This window comes from Choloepus didactylus, chromosome 18 (assembly GCF_015220235.1).
Source record: "Choloepus didactylus isolate mChoDid1 chromosome 18, mChoDid1.pri, whole genome shotgun sequence".
Lineage (NCBI taxonomy): Eukaryota > Metazoa > Chordata > Mammalia > Pilosa > Megalonychidae > Choloepus > Choloepus didactylus.
The window spans coordinates 3421065-3442280 of record NC_051324.1 but is presented as its reverse complement, the minus strand read 5'-3'; the positions used below and the strand labels follow the sequence as shown (position 1 = coordinate 3442280).

At 37.1% G+C, this 21216-nt stretch overlaps 1 protein-coding gene across 11 annotated transcripts; it reads left to right on the top strand.

Moving 5' to 3' along the window:
• The first annotated feature begins 9 nt into the window (after nt 1–9).
• On the top strand, nt 10–19777 carry ZNF624 (zinc finger protein 624). Of its 11 annotated transcripts, none has more exons than XM_037810810.1 (7): nt 10–60; nt 4981–5069; nt 5527–5614; nt 7236–7301; nt 11746–11872; nt 12618–12713; nt 17069–19777. In XM_037810810.1, exons 5-7 carry the CDS (start codon nt 11803–11805, stop codon nt 19258–19260), a joined length of 2358 nt encoding a protein of 785 aa, XP_037666738.1. In that variant the 5' UTR covers nt 10–60; nt 4981–5069; nt 5527–5614; nt 7236–7301; nt 11746–11802; the 3' UTR covers nt 19261–19777. The 11 variants fall into 11 exon arrangements, with proteins under 11 accessions (XP_037666738.1, XP_037666736.1, XP_037666733.1 ...); XM_037810808.1 differs by having other exon boundaries at nt 40–471; XM_037810805.1 differs by lacking the exon at nt 5527–5614 and having other exon boundaries at nt 40–471.
• Nucleotides 19778–21216: the final 1439 nt, after the last annotated feature.

Below are 21216 nucleotides of genomic sequence, written 5' to 3'. Positions count from 1 at the left end.
CTGGACGCGTTCCCGCCCTGCTCCGCGCGCGCCCTCAGTCTTCCTCAGAGCGGCAGCCAGGTATCCTTCGCCCCGGGCGCCTGGCTAGCGTCCCCGCCGTCCCTCCCTCGGCGCTCGGCTCCCCGCGGCGCCCGGGGCGTGGCCGTTTCCCTCCCGAGTCGCCGTCCCCGAGCCTGAGAGGAGCGGGGCAGGGCCGCGCGCCTGGGTGTCGGCCCTCAGGGCCCTTCGCCCGGGCCCGGGGCGGTCCCCCTTCCCCGGAGGGAAGCGCCGGGCGCGGGGCCTGCGCTCGGGCTCGGCGCGGCGAGCCGGCCCCTCCCGGGCCTCCCTCCTCCTGCCAGCCCCGCACCGTCGGCGGAGCGAGGAGGGGACCCCGGGTGCGGAGAGAAGGGCAGCTAGGGCCAGGGGGCGAGGCCGGGGCGAAGCTGCGGGGACGGCGCTGGGCGCGCACCTGATGCCTGCGCTGCCTGACAGGTGGGCGCTCCCCGCCGGCCTCCGTTACCTGGGGCTCCTTTTCCTTGCCGCTCTTTTTAGGGCTTTCCAAGCCATGCTTTAGCCCCCTCCTCTCTGCCTGTCATGACCGTGGTGTCGGGGCTGGCAGGAACGGGGACCCCTCATTATTATTTTAAATAACTGCTCCGTCCAGACGACCACAGCGACGGAAGTTTCTCCGGAAGCCCCGAGTGCTTCTGCCGTTCTTGGGAAGACAAGGTTTGGATGAAGTCACATCTGGAAAAAAAATATTTGTGAAATTATGACTCTGGGGAAGTATTGGCCTAGATTTCTTCTGCGTAGTGGCAGAGAGGGATGTTGGTGCTTAAAATGTGAATAACCTCATTTGCTAATAAGTTAACTGAGATTCGTCCGCCCTATAGTCCCGTTTCTACGGGAGCCAAATCAGAGATTCAAATCTGGCCGTGTGGACAGCCACTCGGGGATTTTATCCTACTGAGCTCCTGGGTATATGCAGATACTTCTTATTAAATACCCGGAAAGTACGGACAGGTAGAAAGAAAGGTAAAATCTCAATTCCAGATCTCAGAAGTCTCAGTACCGTTTTGGCTTATTCACTTGCAGTCTTTTTTTTTTTTTTTTTTCCTGCATTTTTATACAATTCAGATCAAGCTGAATATATTGAATTTTAAGTAACATTTAAAAATTTTTGATTATAAAATTAAGATGTTTATTGCACATTTTGGTTATTAAGCATAGGTGAATGACAGTATCTGTGTGGCATATTGCCAAGGAGGAGTTTAGTAATTTTTACCAATTTCAAAAGCAATGAAGACTCATGTCATTCAGAATGAGTTTTAAAGATGCAGAAAACTACTATTGTAGTTCCTTGGAACTGAAAATGTCTTGTATTGTTTTGTGTATGTCGGCTTTTATGTTTGGGGAAAAAAATAGTTTTTATTATTTCTCCTAACCCATTTCCCCCCCTCCCCCTCCCCCCTTCTTATAAAATTGGATTTCTTTGCTTTGCGGTAAGTGTGTAGACTTGGATGAGGGAGTCTTCAAGCTCCCTGAAATATTATGCAACATTTTATATGCATGAGCATTGTTCTGGGGATAAGGTCCACGGCTTTTATCAGATTCTCAAATGAGTCTGCAGCCCTCCAAAAGTTAAAATCTACTGGTGTTGTTATATAGCTGTCAGTATTTGTTAGATGAGCCTTAATTATTGTTTAATTGTATTCAGACTTGGCAAAAGTGTTGCTCCTGAAATGTGAAATGAGGAGTGGTTTGAGATACATTATGAGGCTGGAAGCAGAACCTCTGCTGAGGGAGCTAATGCAAGGCTGCAGCTTTCCTGGGCTCTAGAGTCCTCTTGATAAAACATTTAAATTTGATTTTCAAATGTGTAAATCCAAGTTCAGGTGTTGGCTTTAGGACAGTATCTCTCAAGGTAAGCACTTGAGGTATTTGTTGAAAATGTAGATTTCCGTGCCACACACCTAAAGTAGAGGCCTTGGTTTAGAAGAGCTGGGATGGATCCAGATAATTACTTTTTTTAATAAACATGCCTAGTGAATTTTATGGGACTTCACATTTGACACCCTTCTAATTATATATGGGGGTTTTCTGGGAGAGGATTAATAATTACATTAGATTTGCCAAAAGATCCATGACCTTGTGGAGAAACACTGGTATAAGGGAATACCAATTTAACCTTGAGGTTTCCATATAGAAATCCCTGAGATAATTCTTGACCAAATTCTTTACCAAAATCCTGTCTCCATACTGCACTATGTTTTTCTTCCCTCAATTTCTTATTGTTTCTCTTCCACCGAAATCTTGTCACTGTGCCTAGTGAAATCCCAGTGTCATGGAAAAAAAGACTACTCTCCATTCTTAAGATATCCATATATTCCCTTGATTTAATCCCTGCTTACTTGATAACTTAAAATTTTTCTCTCATGACTATTCACTCCATTAATTAAGATATTAGTTTGGCAGCTTTAACAGAGACCAAATGTTATGGTTTGCTAATGCTGCTGGGACGCAATACACCAGAAATGGATCAGCTTTTATAAAGGGGGTTTATTTGGTTACAGAGTTACGGTCTTAAGGCCATCAAGTGTCCAAGGTAAGGCATCAACAGTCGGGTACCTTCACTGGAGGATGACCAATGGTGTCCAGAAAACCTGTTAGCTGGGAATGTACATGGCTGGCGTCTGCTCCGAAGTTCTGGTTTCAAAATGCCTTTCTCCCAGGACATTCCTCTCTAGGCTGCAGTTCCTCAAAAATGTCACTCTCAGTTGCTCTTGGAGCATTTGTCCTCTCTTAGCTTCTCCGGAGCAAGAGTCTGCTGTCAACAGCCGTCTTCAAACTGTCTCTCATCTGTAGCTCTTCTCTCAGTTCCTGGGCATTCTTCAGTGTCCCTCTTGGTTGTAGCAAGCTTGCTCCTTCTGTCTGAACTTATATAGTGCTCCAGTAATTTAATTCAGACCCACCCTGAATGGGTGGGGCAACACCTCCATGGAAATTATCCAACCAACGGTCTAGTCCACTGTTGATTGAATCACCTCTCCATGGAAACACCCAAAGGATTCCAAAATCTAATCAACACTAATATGTCTGCCCACACAAGATTGCATCAAAGATAATGGCATTTGGGGGGACATAATACATTGAACTGGCGCACCAAATAATAGTGATTTGAACAAGAAAGTTCATTTCTTTCTCACATGAAAGTCTGAGTTAGTAGCTGGCTGGTAGTGATCAGGTGGGTAGGTGTAGGCAGCTTCTGATCCACTTATTAGGTGTTCTAGAAACCCATGTTCCTTCCATCTTGTTGCTCCACCGTCCCCTAGGGGTTGATGTCCCCCTCCTGTGGTACAAGCTGGCTCCGTATCATAGTGTTGGCATTTCAGCCCACTGGAGGGGGAAGGGACATGAAGGGCCAGAAGCTCCCTTTTAAAGATGTGACCTGAAAGTTGCATACATCTCTTCTACTCAGATCTCTTTTGCTATAATTTAGTGGCATGGCCACACCTGCCTGTAGGGGAGGTCAGGGGATGTCCAGTTGTGTGTCCTAACTTCAAGGCTCTGTCAAACAGAAGAAGAGGAGTCTGGATATTGAAAGGCAATTAACCGTCTCTGCTACATTGGCCTATTTAAGTTTTCTGCTGTTTGAGTCAGTTTTAGAAAATTTAACAAATTTTCTTAGGGAAATTTTATTTTTTAATAGCATACAGTTTTAAAATGTTTTATTTGTTACAGTCTCCTACGTGTTACTATTTCGGTTGATTGATTTTTTTTTTCTTTTTTGATTAACCAGTTGTTTTTATGTTTCATTACTTAGAGAATCAGCTCTTGGCTTTGTCAGCTGCTTTTTTTATAATTATTGTTTTCTAATTTATTAGTTTCTGTTTTTACCTTTATTATTTCTCTCTGTTGAAGAAACCATATCATTTGACCTGCCATTTCCCAAAGTCTGTATTTTATATTTTTCTATCCTCTGTTTTTCTTGAAAATTCCTAATTGGATCTGTAGGCTTGATCATGTTTGGATTAGATGAGTTTTGAGCATCTAATTTGGTGGTATGTTCTTTAATCAGGAGGTTTATAATCACATAAAAAATCTTTTTGTATTTTTAGCAGCCATTGATGTTCAATGCCTAGATCTAGATTAGAGCCATTAATTCATTTGGAGTTGCAAAATTGTGACATTCCAATGAGTCATTCATTGACTCATTTATTAGCTGGAATACTTATATAAAAACAAATTTCCCCTCATCAACTATTTGGTATATTTCTATAAGAATGGTTGAATAAATGCTTGATTCTTTCCCCTTCTTTGCTAATCTTTACTAATTTTCTAGTAATATTTTCGAGCCATTCTCTAGAGGTGACCACTGTATGAATATGAACTGATGTTTAAACATACTTGATTGCAGTCATTATTATACCTTACTGATGTTCAGATTGTTCCAGTTTTGGTCAGCGGGAGCCTCTTCAAGTGGTGTCCTGAATCTTTTTAACACAGCCCTAGGAAAAAAATATTTAATAGTTTCCCTGTCATGCAATATGACAGGATATTCTAGGCTCATCTTTTAATGTTCTCCCAACACCTGGAATCAGTCATTTCTTCATGGAAGATGCTCTTTAATGAATTCTTTTCTTTCACATCACACAGCAAGTTGATTCAGTGGGGAGAGTGTGGGTTTTGAAATTAGACTGATCTGGAGTCATGTATCTGTATAGCCTTGGATAAGTAGTTTAATTTTTCTAAGCCTCAGTTTTCCTCATCTGTGGAATGGAAATAGAATGCCAAGTGGGTTATTGTGAGATTCAATGAGATATTTTTAAAAAGTTCCTTGTAGAAGGCCTAGCCTGCTAAGGATCTTTGCCCCTGATCCTGGGGACCGCTGTTGTTTCCCTTAAGGGGAGGCCTGCTCATTTGAATATCAGGATTTCTAACATGGTGAGTCTGAGATTTCCATGGCAGATTCAGTTTTCATGCCTTATTTCTCGTCCTCAGATATGTCTTTGTGGGACTCCACTCTTTCCAGAAGGGGGAACACAGAGGAAGAAATTATGGCTGCTGTGGTTTTTTCAGTTGGACCTCTGGTAAGTTTGGGTTTCTTCTGTTTCCGAATTGCTCTCTTGGGTTGAGAGCATTTCTGCTTTTCCTGAAGTCTTGTGACTTCTCTTCTTCACCCACTCCCCATCTGAGAACCGAACCAAATTTCTTGACCCGTGAACTTGAGTTTGTCATGGTAAAGGTCGTAATCTATAAGAGGATTCACTAAACATATCGAACCAAATTTCAGGACGTATGTTCTTTTGAAGAATATGTGGGCTATCTTTAGATATGATAGGCAATCTGAGAAATTTACTTTTGATGTTAAAATGGAAATGTCAGTGATTTATGGGGCAGTAGAATGAAATATTTCTTAATTGGGAAATTTTGTTTAGGAGATTTTGGGAAAAGATCTATACACACCCACACCCACAGATTCCTAATTCATAGGGACTGTTCCCCTTGTGCCCACTCTCAGTGATCTCCTCTTTTCTACCCATTAAGAAGTGATCAAGCTTAATAGATGACATGGAGAGAAAGAAGATGTGTAAGACACAGTGCTTGGCTGTAGGGAGCTTACAGTCTCATTGAGGTAAGGCATACAAAAGAAATAGTTATATAATTTGTTGATAGTTGCTAAGCAGAATGATAAAAATGATGAATGCTGTGTAAGGAAAGAAATGGTAGATTAGTGTGGGCTAAGTTGGCCGTGGAAAGCTCATGAAGATACTTAGATTTAAGTTGGCATTCAGTTGCAACTGGTATTTAAATACTAATGAAGTATCTGTCAGTATACTACAGGTGAGAAGGGAGTTTAGGGGCAAGGCCCTGAAGCAGAGACCAATGGGTAAGCTGTTGGTTCAGATTGGAAAGTTGTGAAAGATAAGGCTGGAAATTTGGTATTTAGGCCAAATCTTTTAATCTTTCCCTAAAGGCATGTGAGTGTATACATATGTGTGTCTGTGTGTTTGAAGTAGGTATCAATATGACAAAAGCCATGTTTTACTAGGGATTTTTTTTTTAATAGGAGATTCAGAAGTAAGGTAATACCGTCAAATATAATTCGTTATAGTAATGATCTGCCATATTCTGTGGTAATAATCTTTTATTCTTTGTAGCCAGCTTATAGAACACATACTTAATCCTTAAAACATACCCTTAGAAGATAAATAATCCCTTCATATCAGGAGGTTGTACAGTATTTGTCCTTTTGTGTCTGGCTTATTTTGCTCAACATATTTCCAAGTACAATTATAAAAAATGTTCTTTCATGAAGTATAACAAATGTACCACGCTAATGCAAGGTGCTCATAATAGGGTCATATATGGGAGCTCTGTATTTTTTGCATGATTTTTCTGTAAACCTATAACTTCTCTCATTAAAAAAAAAAAAAGATAAATAAAGAGCAAAATGTTGCCTTTGATCCGTAGTCCATCCATATGTGTCTGGTCATAGATCACGGTCAGCTCAAACTCATCCCTAATTATTAGAAAGTGAGATTCATATTATCATTAATTTTCTGGAAGATGAATTTATGTACTTTTTTAGACAAGAATTTGGGAGGGGGTAACTAGACGCTACTTGTGATCTTAGTCAAAAGGCCGAGAAGCAGTGGTGGGGGTGGGGGGGATCTAGGATAGCATTTTCCCCATTTGGATTTAAATAGTTTTATTACCCATAACATATCCTTCTTAGGTTTTGTGTCACTTAAAAAAAAATTTCATTTCATTTATAAAATCCGGCCCTTACAGCGATACTGTTTTTAAGGTTTGCATGAAAACAATATTGGGGGGGTCCCTGAAATATTTGCTGAATGGCTCCTGAGACACAGCCCACCTTGACGTAATGGGATTTTTCAGTTGTGTAAGAATAGATGGTGTTCGTAGCTTTTTAATATTATTTTTTGAATAACATAGTTTCTGAGAAATAGATTTCATTCTATGATGAATTATATGGTGTCTGAAGGCCTTTATTTTAAGTTTATTTTGTTTGGTAATTATGCTATATCAAAACTTCTTTTTTAAAAGCTCCCTTTTAAATTATGCAGTTACGTCTGTCTCAGCCTTGTGTGTTTGTCATTGTCTCAAACAAGGTGAAAAATTATGTTTGGATGTTTTTATGGGACCTTAATTTCAGCCCTGAGTAAAACAAGGGTGCTTGTTGAGGTTATGGGCAGCCTGCCGCTGAGTGGCCTTCCTGTGTGTCCCTTCAGAGTCCTGGAGCTGCCCAGCCAGATGGAGATCTTCAGTGGGAAGCAGAAGAACCAGAACTGGTAAAGGTAGTACCTAGCATTGTATGTAAGAAAAAGAGAAAGGGAACATGCCCCTTTTTACTGTCACTAAGTCTTAAGGTTCCCAGTCCATCGTACGTTTACAGTGCATGCCATCTTGCCTGTTAGGTGTGGTATCCCCAGGGCTGGTAGCATTAATTTGACAGATTTCATTTCTCTCAGAAGTGACAGCCCTAATTTGACAGATAGTCACATCATAATTGCTAAGTATTGAATCCTGCCATCAAATAGTGATTCTTGCTTTGTATTAAGACCCAGTGCTATTAAAAATACTAAGAATACATCAATATTTGGAGAAATATTTTAAAGAAGAGTTTAAATTCATTTGGATTTTAAATTTTATTACACTGGTTAAACTTACTTTCTTATTCTGAGTACAGAATCCACCTGATCTTTCCAGAAAAATTATCCAAAACTTAAAAATAAGGCAAAAGATAAATGAATGCCCTTTCAGCCTCACCAGCCTGTCTAAGGGTCATCTGACATATTAAGGGGAAGTTACATTGTTTGGCTTATTAATATGCAGATCCTCAAGAGGTTAATTTGAGAAGATTGATAAATTACAAATTATTGTTACTCAGAAAAGATAGTCCCAAAAGTTACGGCTGACCTTTAGAGTCTGTGCAAGCAAGAAGTGAAGGCTAAGTCAAAATTATAAACAGCCTGCCTGAGAGTAGAGGGTGTGCTCCAACACATACCCAGAAACCTTTGGAAAATGCCAAAAGACTTATAAGTTCAAGGCATGTAAGGAAACATTTGTTCAATCAGTAGTTAACCCTAAGTTAACCAACGAGCGATTTCAGTGGCCACATGCGACAAAAGATACAGACTTGACAGAATTAGTCCAGGAAAATCACTAAACAAACAGCAGCAGAAACAACAACAACAAACCACAACAAACAAACAAACCCTGGGGAGGGGGGACATCTAATTTCCCGAATTGCTACATCATATTATTTAAAACATTCCGTTTTCAACAACAAAGTATAAAACACACACGTACACAAAACAATAGAAATTCTTCCTGAGGAAGCGGAGGGATTGTACTTAGCAGACAAAGACTTTAACTCAGCTATTACAAATGTGTTCAAAGAACTAAAGAAACCGTGTCAGCCAGAGGTGTGAGCTGAAGGCTTTACCAGGACTTTTCCTGGGACTTAGTTTTTGGTGGTGAGAAGAAAATAAATCCCAGTAAATTTGTTATAATTTAAGTTATGTCTGAAGTGATTAACAATACAATTTTGAACTGTCATCATATCCCACACTAGCCATGGTGTTTTTTTTGCAGAATTATATAAAACATGTTTCACAAACTTTGCTATCCAAATAAATAGAGATTTAAACAATTTGACGAGCATATGTATCTGAATGGCAGAAATCACCCCAGAGGAAAACTGTTTCTTTTGGTATAGATCAGACCATAGCCAGATTTGATATAACTTGAGACCTTTGCCTTTACTTAGTTGACCAGTTTATTCAGTGGCTTATAGTGGTTATAATCAGAGAGAGTTGTCTGATGAATCCCCATGTATCTATTGCCCATTTTCAAAAATTGTCAACTGAGGACAATCATATTTCCTTTCCAATCCCACCTTCCATCATTAATTATTTTGAATCAAATCCAAGACATCGTATCATCTTCATCTCATCTATAAATATTTTACATCTTTAACAGATTACTTTTTAAATGCTATTTATGATTTGACTACTACAGTTAAAAAAATTAATAAACTTTCATTTCCTCAAATTTCTAGTTAATAATTGTTTTCTCAGTTGATTCATGTGTTTTAATTAGTTAATAGTCTCTTAGATCACTTTTAAGAGGTTTCCCCTCCCTCTTTCTTTTTCCTGTAATAATGTATTCAAGAAACTAGGTCTACACTGTTTGTACTTTAGGGCCACACTATTCAAATACAATTGTCACCAGCCACATGTAGCTATTGAGCATCTGAAAGCTGACTAGTCCAAATTGAGATGTGCTGTAAATTTTTTAAAAATCAGATTTCAAAGACAATACAAAAAATTGTAAAATACCTCAATAGTTTTATATTGATTATATGTTAAAATTATAGTATTTTAAATATATTGGATTAAATAAAGTATATTGTTAAAATTAATCTGTTTCTTTCAATTTTTTTCAATATGGCTACCAAAAATTTTAAATTACATATGTAGTTTGCATAATATTTCTCTTGGACAGCATTGCTTTAGAATTTCCCATAGCCTGGGTTTTACTGATTATATCCCCATGTGTTTATCTGTCATGCCCCTCTGGTCCCTATATTTCCTTTAAACTGTTAGCTCTAAAGACTTGATTAGATTCAGGTTTTGATTTTTTTTTGTTTTGAGCAAGAATATTTCATATTGGTGATACATACTCCAACTAGGGTACATAATGCCTAGTTGAGTCCCTGTCTGTTATATTAGCAGCCTCTGATGGTCGTTGCTTAGATGATTTAATTCATTAGAAGTTGCAAAATGTGATGTTCTAATTCTGTCATTCATTCTTCATTTATTAGCCTGAGTACTTCCATAAAGAGAATCCCCCTCTTATTAAATATTTGATTACACTGATGTATAATTTCTGTAAGAAAGAAAAGACAAAAGTTTGATTCTTTCTCTTTATTTACCAGTTTCCAGACATCCTCCAAAGAAGATCAATGAGTTTTTACTTCAGTAAAATGTATTAGATATTTTTCAAATCCATTGCAGTTATTATTCTTATTGATGCTCAAATTGTCCCATCATTGGCCAATGGGAGCCTCTTCAAGTTTTCTCCTGAGCCTTAGACATGACTGTAATGGTCTTTGATCGCTTCCTTCCCTTTTAGTATGACAGAATGTTCCCAGTTCCTTTTAGTGATAAATACTATTTAGAGGCCACAATCTGGGTTGCATAATGCTACTGGGTTGGTTATTGTTTCTAGGCCTTTTCAGTGGATGAAGCTAGGAAGTATGTTTTTATGTTTTTTTTATTTTTCCTTCAAGATAAAATAGTTCACATGTTTATAATTATACTTCCAATTCAGATTAAGAACTACAGTGTTTTTGCCTAATCTCATCAATATTACATTGATATCTTCTTTATCCCATGCCAAATTTACTATTTCTCGATGACTTTGGTGTAATTACCATTTGCTTTATCTGACACCACACACACAACAGTTAGAGAATAGCATCACAGTCACTACCACCAACAATATTACTGAAAACAGTTAATTTTTTTTTTTTTTGGCAGTTCTTTTCATCCTCAGGGTATGTTTCACTAGGAGTACATAGTCAAATTACTGTTTTAAAGGTACTCAGCATAGTTCCTCTCTGCATGAATATGCTACCAACTGGCTTCCTTTTACTTTCACTATTTTTAAAATTTTAATTTTTGTTTTATACTACTGTAAAGTATTTATGTGGTTCAAAAGCCAAATCTACAAAATAACTAATATTCAGAAAAATCTGGCTTCTATTCCAGTCCCCCCCCCCGACACACACACACAATATTCCTCCTTTCCCCATAGGTAACCATTAAAAATTTTATCTGTCATTGTTCCATTTTTTATATAACTATATATAGATATTTTCATATCCTTACCAAAGACATTCCCAAAGTCACATGATTTCTTATTTTTCTTTCTCAAAGAGAGAATTTATAGGATTCTGTTTACACTAGTAGTAGATTAGTGCTGAAAGATTGCTGATATAGGTAAGCCCGGTTTTGAGGGAGAAAAGATTATTTAGGTGGGAACTCCTAGCTGAAAAGAGTTTCCAGGGAAGGAGGAAACAATGCTGTTTGCCTCCAGATAATATAATAGAACCAATGTTTTTTTTATTAGAGCAGTTATGGGTTTACCAAACAATCATACATAAAATACAAGATTCCCATATATCACCCTATTATTAACACCTTGCATTGGTGTGGAACATTGGTTACCATTGATGAAAGCACACATTTTCATAATTGTACTGTTAACTATAGTCCATGTTTTAACTTAGGGTTCACCATTTGTGTAGTTCCATGGATTTTTAAAAATTTTTTATTGTCACCATATATACAACCTAACATTTCTCCTAACCACATTCAGATACATACTTCATTGCTGCCAACCACATTCACAGTGTTGTGCTGCCATCAGCACTGTCCATTACCAAAACGCTTCCATTGACAACCAGTATGTTGACACCATATGAAAGCCAGGTTTGAATTAGTCTGAAAAATCCTGCTAACGGTGGAAACTCTGAAAATGGAATGGGCTTTATCTTGATGTGTTAAATTCTTGTCACTGGAGAGATTCATACATCTTCTAGGGATTGAACTGGGTGATCTCCGTAGCCATTTGGTGATTCTCATTTCTGGAATTCTTCCTCAGTTTTGTATGTATTATTTTGCCGAACATGTCTTGTATAGTCCCTGGACAATCACAATGTATTTGTTTTAGGAATCAGTAACTTTTAAGGATGTAGCTATAGACTTCACACTGGAGGAGTGGAGGCTGATGGACCCTACTCAGAGAAACCTGCACAAGGATGTGATGCTGGAGAATTACAGGAACCTGGTCTCCCTGGGTAAGCGTAACTTCTCTTCTGTGTTTCTGTCTCTGTCCATTTTACCAGGTTTGCCAAAAATATGGAGGCTCTAGCAGTTAACCGAATTTTGTTTTAGAGTGTAGGCAATAAAATCTCAAATCTTAAGGACACGTTTGTGGGAGTTATGGTGTTCCTTTCTTTCAACTAAAGCCGCTACTCATTGTAAAAAAAGAAATACATATTTCATTGGAATACTGGAGATTGTGGATTGTTCTCCAAACATAGGACCAGTCTTTTCTAGACACTTCAATAAATGGAAGTTATTGTCAACGCCTTTAGATAGAGAGGAAACAATGTGTTTATTTCCTTTCTAAACTTGAGTTATTCCCAAGATTTGTTATCCCAAAGTCTGGGATTATAGTGTTGAGATCCTTTGAGATACTTTTTTAATTCTCTAGAACACCACTATATATTAGAATATTCTGCTGCGGTGGGAATATTCTATAGCTGTGTTGTCCCGTATGGAAGCCACTTCACATGTGTAGCTGTTGAGCACTTAAAAGTTGACTAGTGCAACTGAGGAACTGAGTTTTAAATTTTGTTTAATTTTACTAACTCAAATTAATATTTAATTAGCCACATGTGGCTAGTAGCAACTGTATTAGCACAGCTCTACGACTTCCTATAGTAGCCACTCTGCACTGAAGATTAAGAACGAGACTGAATTTGAAAATAGTTCTTGCTCACAGCCACAATCAAATCCCGATGATTTTTCTCTGAACAGGGCTTGCAGTTTCCAAACCAGACATGATATCTCATTTGGAGGATGGGAAAGGACCTTGGGTGCTAGTAAGAGAAATTCCAAGAGCTCCCTATTCAGGTGAGTGAATAGGAACCGGGAAGAAGGGATTTATTTCAATTAGTAGGTCAAAGATGGAGCAGCACATTTGAAATACTTCTTGCGGTGACTGCTCAAAGCTGTCTGAGAGAAGGAAATGTTCCCTCCCTTCCTGTCTCTTTCCGTCCCCTCACCCACCCCTTCTCTCTTTCTCGCTCCCAGTTCTCTACTTGGTTCCCCTCCAGTACTATGCTTCCTTGGGGGCATGGCTTTCGTAATTATTCCTTCATTCCTCGTTCATTCAAACATGAATAAAACCACTGTAGTTAATTTTTAGTTTTTCTCATTTCTTTCACCATTCTCTGACATCTCTTCCTTAGTTTTCCTGAAAATTTTTTCTTCAGGGTTGCCCCTGGTTTCTTTTAAGTCAAAGTTATTTACTCATTGTTTAACTTTCTTTACCTGCATGCCTGCCAAAACTTGAGGGGAACCCTCCTCCTGCCCTCCAGGTTCTTAATAATTCCGAATACAAACTAGGAATCAATTGAGAATCAAAATTCATTTATTTAATCAATATTCATTAAACATATGTATGCTATAAATTAGGGCTACAGTAATGAAATAAGTAAGATGGACACCCCCCCAAGCTTTAATTCTAAGAATAGATAATTAACAAATAAACAAAACTTGTTAACTACTGACTGCAATAAGTTTTTGGCTATGAGATAAACTAAGGGATGTGGGAGAGGAACAGGGACTGGGATGAGGATGCCTCCTTCAGCTGGAAGGCCGGGGAAGGCTCTGAGGGGGACAGCGGGTCGGAATGAGGCAGTCATGGGAAGGGGAGAAGAGACGCATTCCAGGTAAGGGCAACAGTGACGCAAAGGACCTGACGCAGGAGAGAGTGTAAGGTGTTCTAATAACCAGAAGGAAGCTTCTGCGACTAAAGCCTAACTTGAGGGGGAGACTGGTATAAAATGAGATTAGAGAATTAGACAGGAGCCTGCCCATACAAGGCTTTGTAGATGATGGTAAGGAGTTTGCATTTTAATCTAAATGAGTAGGAAAGCATTTAAAGGTTTTAATCAAGTATTTTAGAAGACAACCCTGTTTATGGATATTGAATTTGGGGGGATAAAGCAGGCAATCAATTAAGAGGTTAGTGCAATAATTTAGGCAAGAGATGACAGTAACTTTAATTAAGGTGGTAATTAGAGGAGAAGGGAAAAAATAAATTCTAGTTTATTTGGATATTGATTTTATTACAAGGCCATCCATAACTTACATATGTGTTACATTTATTTTTTTATATATATCAAATATTTTCTATTTTTAAGAGTGAATAAAAGTTTTATTGTAGAAGATTTAGAGGAGATATTTTTCTTTTTCTCCATGAAGAGGAACAGAAATGGAGCAGCAGCTAGAGCAAAATATGGAGTCAAGAAAAAACCCCTTTGTTTTATTTTTGATGGGCATTTTTTGGCATGTTTGAGTGCTGACAGGAATGCCCAACAGAGAGGGAGAAATCGATGTTGCAAGACAAATGAGACCACTGAAGGATTAAAGTCTTTGAGAAAATGAAACAGGGTGGAATCTAGATGGAAAAGAAAGGATTTATCTTTGATACACAGTGAGGCCACGTCCTCTGTTGTAACACAAGGAAAGGTGGAGAAGACGGGTACAGGTGTAGGCCAGCTGGTGGCGGGAAGATCACAGCATTCATTCCATAAAGGTGGTTTCCCTGTTCTCAGTAAAATGGAAGCAAATCAGCTTATAGAGTGGGCAAAAGAGAGTTGTGAAAGAGGAAAAGCTGTATTTTTCATGGTACGTAGAGTACATAGAATTCAACAAGGAAGCCATCTTGGTCTGAAACTTTTATCATGGAAGGCATTTAATTATAGCTTCTATTCCTTTAGTAATTTTAGGACTATTCATATTTTCATCATTTTTTGTTTTAATTTAGTAAGTTATATTTATCTAGGAATTAGTCCATTTGTCTAAATTTTAAATTTATTGGCATGATATCCTCTGTTTATCTTTTAAATGCCTGTGTGGATTTGAAGTGATATCTCCTTCATTTTTTTTTTTTTATCTTCATTTTATTGAGATATATTCACATACCACGCGGTCATACAAAACAAATCGTACATTCGATTGTTCACGGTACCATTACATAGTTGTACATTCATCACCTAAATCAATCCCTGACACCTTCATCAGCACACACACAAAAATAACAAGAATAATAATTAAAGTGAAAAAGAGCAATTGAAGTAAAAAAGAACACTGGGTACCTTTGTCTGTTTGTTTCCTTCCCCTATTTTTCTACTCATCCATCCATAAACTAGACAAAGTGGAGTGTGGTCCTTATGGCTTTCCCAATCCCATTGTCACCCCTCATAAGCTACATTTTTATACAATTGTCTTTGAGATTCATGGGTTCTGGGTTGTAGTTTGATAGTTTCAGGTATCCACCACCAGCTACCCCAATTCTTTAGAACCTAAAAAGGGTTGTCTAAATTGTGCGTAAGAGTGCCCACCAGAGTGACCTCTCGGCTCCTTTTGGAATCTCTCTGCCACTGAAGCTTATTTCATTTCCTTTCACATCCCCCTTTTGGTCAAGAAGATGTTCTCTGTCCCACGATGCCACGTCTACATTCCTCCCTGGGAGTCATATTCCACGTTGCCAGGGAGATTCACTCCCCTGGGTGTCTGATCCCACGTAGTGGGGTGGGCAGTGATTTCACCTTTCAAGTTGGCTTAGCTAGAGAGAGAGGGCCACATCTGAGCAACAAAGTCCTTCATTCTTAAATTAACTTTTTTGTGCCTTCTTTCTTTTATCCATTAGTCAATTTTGCCAGAGTTTATCAGCATTATTTGTCTTTTAAAGAACCAGTGTTTTTTTGTTTTGTTTTGGTTTTTGTTTTGTTTTTTTTTTTTTGGTTTTTTGAATATTTTCTGTTGTATTTTCTGTTTCTTTACTTTCTGCTCTTATCTGTATTTCATTAATTTTACTTTCTTAGGGTTTAATTTGCTGATCTTTTCTAACTTCTTCAGTTGGCTGCTTTACATCATTGATTTTCAGCCATTTTTCTAATAATGTGTCTAGGGCTGTTTATTATGTAGCACCTTCGTAATTATTGAGTTCAAAGTAGTTGATAATTTCCACTGTGATATCTTTTGACACTAGGATTTTTTAGAAGAATTTCCTTAATTTTCTACCATCTGGGGCTTTCCTAAGGATATTATCTTTAATTCTCCTGCAGTCAGAGAACATACTCTGTGTGATTTCAGTCTTTTCAAATTTCTTAAAACTTGCTTTAAGGCCCAGCACAAGTTCAATTTTTGTAAACATCTTTTATACCTGTAGAAATAATGTGGAGTCTGCAGGTATTGACTGCAGTGTTCTAGATATGTCAAGAGGTCATGTTTGTTGATCATGTTGTTAAAATAGTCCATGTACTTAAACTGCTCATCAGCTTACTTTATAAGTTATTAATAAAGGTTTTTTAAAGTCTCCAAACATGACTGTAGAATCATTTGTTTCTTATTTTAGTGCCATCAGTTTTTGCTTTGTGTATTTTGAGGTTATTAAGTGAATACAAAGTTAGAACTCGTATCTTCCCAGTAAATTGTACATTTTATATTATGAAATGTCTTCTTTATCTCGGAGAATGCTTTTATCTTAAAGTCTATTTTAACTGATAATGTTACTGTAACACCTTTCTTTTGTTTACTGTTTGTATGGTATGCCTTTTCTCATCAGTTCATTGTCATCTTTTCTATATCCTTGTATTTTGTGTGTTTCTCTTATAAGTAGCATATTCTTAGGTTTTCTTCTCTCTTTTTAACCAATCTGACAGTCTTTAGTCTTTTAGTCCATTTATATATCATGTAATTACATAATGTTTAAATCTACCATGTAACTATTTTCTTTCTATGTGTCTTGCCTGTTCTGTATTCTTTTTCAAACCATTCATGCCTGACTTTAGATATATAATCTTTTATTGTTCAATCTTTAATTGTTTTATCAACTTCTATTTTCCTCTTATGATCACATGGTAATTATAAATTCTTTTATTATTTGATAAGTAGTTAACCTAGAGATTAAAGCACCTTGAGTCAACAGGGTCAAATATATATTTTCCCTCTTCCCAAACAATGTAAGGATCTTAGAACTGTTTATTTCATTTACTTCACTTATATACTATTGAGATTATGTATTTAAATTCTATACATATGTCAGCTACCATAAGACATTATTATTACCTGTCAATTTACAAGCAGTTAAAGCCATGTATTCATTTTAGGCCAGTTCCCCATTTTACTGTCCTGTTTAACAAGGTCTCCCCAACTTAGGAAAAAAAAGTCATTAGATTTTTCTCTTTCCCCCCCAGACTTGGAGACCAGACAGGCAACCAAGGATGCAGTGCCAATAGAGGACATTTCCGAAGATATAACACAGAGGACCATAGTGGTCACAGAGAATGGTCTATGGGATTCCAGTTTGAGAGGATCATGGAAATGGAATAATAGCATACTGAGATTGCAAAATAGTCAAGAGAGTCATTTGAATCAAAGAATAATTACATATAAGAAAACTCCCACTGGTCAGAGAGGCTTTAGATTTGAGTCTGCTCTTTTCCCAGAACCCCACAGCAAATGTCCAACACATAAGGAAAATTTCACAGAGAATTTAGATGTGGTTACAGATACCTATTTGGGGAAGAAAATTTACAAGGATACTGAAGGCAACAAAGCCATAAGGCAGTCTTCAGAACTTACATTGGAAAAGAAAACCAATAAAGAAAAACCTTATAAATGTAGTACATGTGAAAAAGCCTTTCGTTATAGGTCATTACTGATTCAACACCAGAGAACTCACACTAAAGAAAAACCATATGAATGTAATGAATGTGGGAAAACGTTCAGCCAGCCTTCATATCTTAGCCAGCATAAAAAAATTCACACTGGAGAAAAACCCTTTAAATGTAATGAATGTGGAAAGGCCTTCATTGCTTCTTCATCTCTTATGGTACATCAGAGAATTCATACTAAAGAGAAACCTTATCAGTGCAATGTCTGTGGAAAATCCTTCAGCCAATGTGCCCGCCTTAATCAGCACCAGAGAATTCAAACTGGAGAGAAACCTTATAAATGTATTGAGTGCGGGAAAGCTTTTAGTGATAAATCAAAACTTGCAAGACATCAGGAAACACACACTGGAGAAAAACCCTACAAATGTAATGATTGTGATAAAGCCTTTAGGAATAAGTCATACCTTAGTGTACATCAAAAGACCCATACTGAAGAGAAACCATATAAATGCAATGAGTGTGGAAAATCTTTCAAGAACACCACAATTTTTAATGTTCATCAGAGAATTCATACTGGAGAGAAACCCTTTAGGTGTGATGAATGTGGGAAAGCCTATAGAAGTAATTCAAGCCTTATTGTACATATAAGAACTCATACTGGGGAAAAACCCTACGAATGTAATGAATGTGGGAAAGCTTTCAACCGAATAGCAAATTTCACAGAACATCAGAGAATTCATACAGGAGAAAAACCATATAAATGTAATGAATGTGGGAAGGCTTTCATTAATTATTCATGCCTTACTGTACATCACAGAATGCATACCGGAGAGAAACCATATAAATGTAATGAATGTGGAAAAGCCTTCATGCGTTCTTCATCTCTTATTATACATCAGCGAATTCATACTGAAGAGAAACCTTACCTATGTAATGAATGTGGGGAATCTTTCAGAATAAAATCACATTTAACTGTACATCAGAGGATTCATACTGGAGAGAAACCATATAAATGTACTGACTGTGAGAGAGCATTCACCAAAATGGTAAATCTCAAGGAGCATCAGAAAATTCATACTGGAGTGAAACCCTATACATGTTATGATTGTGGAAAATCCTTCAGGACTAAATCATACCTTATTGTACATCAAAGGACCCATACTGGAGAAAAACCATATAAATGTAATGAATGTGAGAAAGCTTTCACTAATACATCACAGCTTACTGTGCATCAAAGAAGGCATACTGGAGAGAAACCCTATAAATGTAATGAATGTGGGAAAGTTTTCACAAGTAACTCAGGCTTTAATACTCATCAAAGAACACATACTGGAGAGAAACCATTTAAATGTAGTGACTGTGGGAAAGCATTTAGCCAGATGGTGCATGTCACAGAACATCAGAAAATCCATAGTGGAGAGAAACCTTATAAATGTGATGTCTGTGGGAAAGCTTTCAGGAGGGGTTCATACCTTACAGTGCATTGGAGAACACACACTGGAGAAAAACCCTATACATGTAAGGAATGTGGAAAAGGTTGTATTACTCTATCACAGCTAACTCTACATCAGAGAATTCATACTGGGGAGAGACCCTATAAATGTGAAGATTGTGGAAAAGCCTTCAGAACTAACTCAGATTTTACTGTACATCTGAGGATGCATACTGGAGAAAAACCCTATAAATGTAATGAGTGTGGAAAAGCTTTCAGAAGTAGCTCAAGCCTTACTGTACATCAAAGAATCCATCAGAGAGAAACTCAGTTAATATAGAGAACAATAAATCATTCAATAAGATGTCAGCTCCACAAGAAGAATCTTATGAACTATATATTTTCATGAATGGAAAAATCTTCTAGAACAATTCACCAGAAATACACACTGAAGAGATATATTCTATAAACTTAATGAAATGTGGAAAAACATTTAGCCATATTAAATGTTAGAGATTATAGGAACATTTACACTAAAGAAAAATAATGGACAAATGAAAGCCTTCATCTAGATTTCATATTTTATTCATTCAATAAGTTATCTTCTATGAATTGCATAAACATTTTTGCCTATTATGTTGGTTTCAGTCTTCTTTGATGTCTGTGGATGTTCTTTATGTGTTTTAGAAATTAATCCTTCGTCGTGTGTGTTGCACGTTTTTCTTTAAAAAACATTTGTTTATACATTTTTATATAGCAAAAGAAGCCACATTATTTTATAGTAAAATGTTTATATCTTTTCCATTTTAGATTCTTGATTTGCTCTTTTAATTAAAAGGGTCTCATTAATCTTTGAATTATACTTAGTCTCCTGAATTTATTTCTAAGATTTTGATGAATTAGGTTTTTTTATACACTGACATCTTTAATCCATCTGTACTGGATGGCTGTTCATAGAAGAGCAACTCCAAATGATTGTTAACATATGAAGATTTTCAACCTAAATAGTACTCAGGGAAATAGAAATTGAAATACCAGTGAGATGTCTCTTCTATGCACTCCTTGAGTTGGCAAAATCAGATCATTTGCTAGTAGAGTTTGGCAAATGATGTACTCTTCCAGAAAGATTATATCAACTTATATTTCCACCAGCAATCCAGAAATATGTATTAACAGTTTTTAAATATACATAATCTTTGATTTAGTAGTCTCACTTCTGGAATTGTCCCATTGAAATAAAAGTGTCAACACAAAACAATGTATATAATTAAGGTGTTTACTGAAGTATTGTTTTAAAAGGCACAAAAAAAGACAACTGGAAACAAAGGTAATGCCCATCAGTAGGTTAATAGTTGAATAAAATTATGATATATCCATATAGTGGATTAACATGGGAGTCATTAAAAATGAGTTAAATGTATACTAGTTGACTTCAAGGAGTTTCCACAATGTTCTAATAAATAATTATTACAGAGCTGTGTGTGTGTATATATGTGTGTGTGTGTATTTCATTTTTGTTTAAATGACCTGCCCCATGTATGTATATATGTGTGTATATGATTAGGTGAGCATGGAGATAGGTATGGAAGATATGCACCAGTCTGTTAATATTGGTTACCTTGAGGGGATGGAAAAAATGGGAAGTGGGAGATAAGAAAAAAAAATCCAATACAACTAAAAAAGAAAATGTTAAATGCAGCATATATGGCATAAAACTCTGTGTAAAGTTATGTATTTGGATTAGTTTTGAGAGAGATGAATGAATGCCCTCCAAAAAAAGAGTTAACAATGGTTGTTTCAGGGTTGGTGGAGTATCAGGTGTTTTTTGTTTGGCTTTCTTTTCTGTATTTTTTAAATTTTCCTTGCAACAAATATGTAATATTTATAAACAGGAAAAACATTTTGCTTGTGAAACATATTTATTGGGCACCTTCTGTGCACCAGGAACTTTCCTAGGGATTGGGTAGACATTGTGGGTAGGGGTTATATGAGTGGTTGCAAGCTCATGAATCCAAGAGTCTAGGCATCCAAACGAAAGTATCCAGCACCTCACTTCCCTTACCCCCTGAATTTCATTTGGAGGAGGGTACAAAGATGATGGATATTCTAGATACATTAAAAATATATCCAAGAATACCTGGGACTTGTGTCCAGACTATATACCAGGAGACCACAAGCCATTTTCAACATGGCACCCAAGCAAAGTTCACAACACCTAAAGCTTTCTATGTGTACCTTCAAAGAAACACTTATCTCTTGTAGCCTCAGAGTTGTGATTTCCGAAAACAAGAGTCTT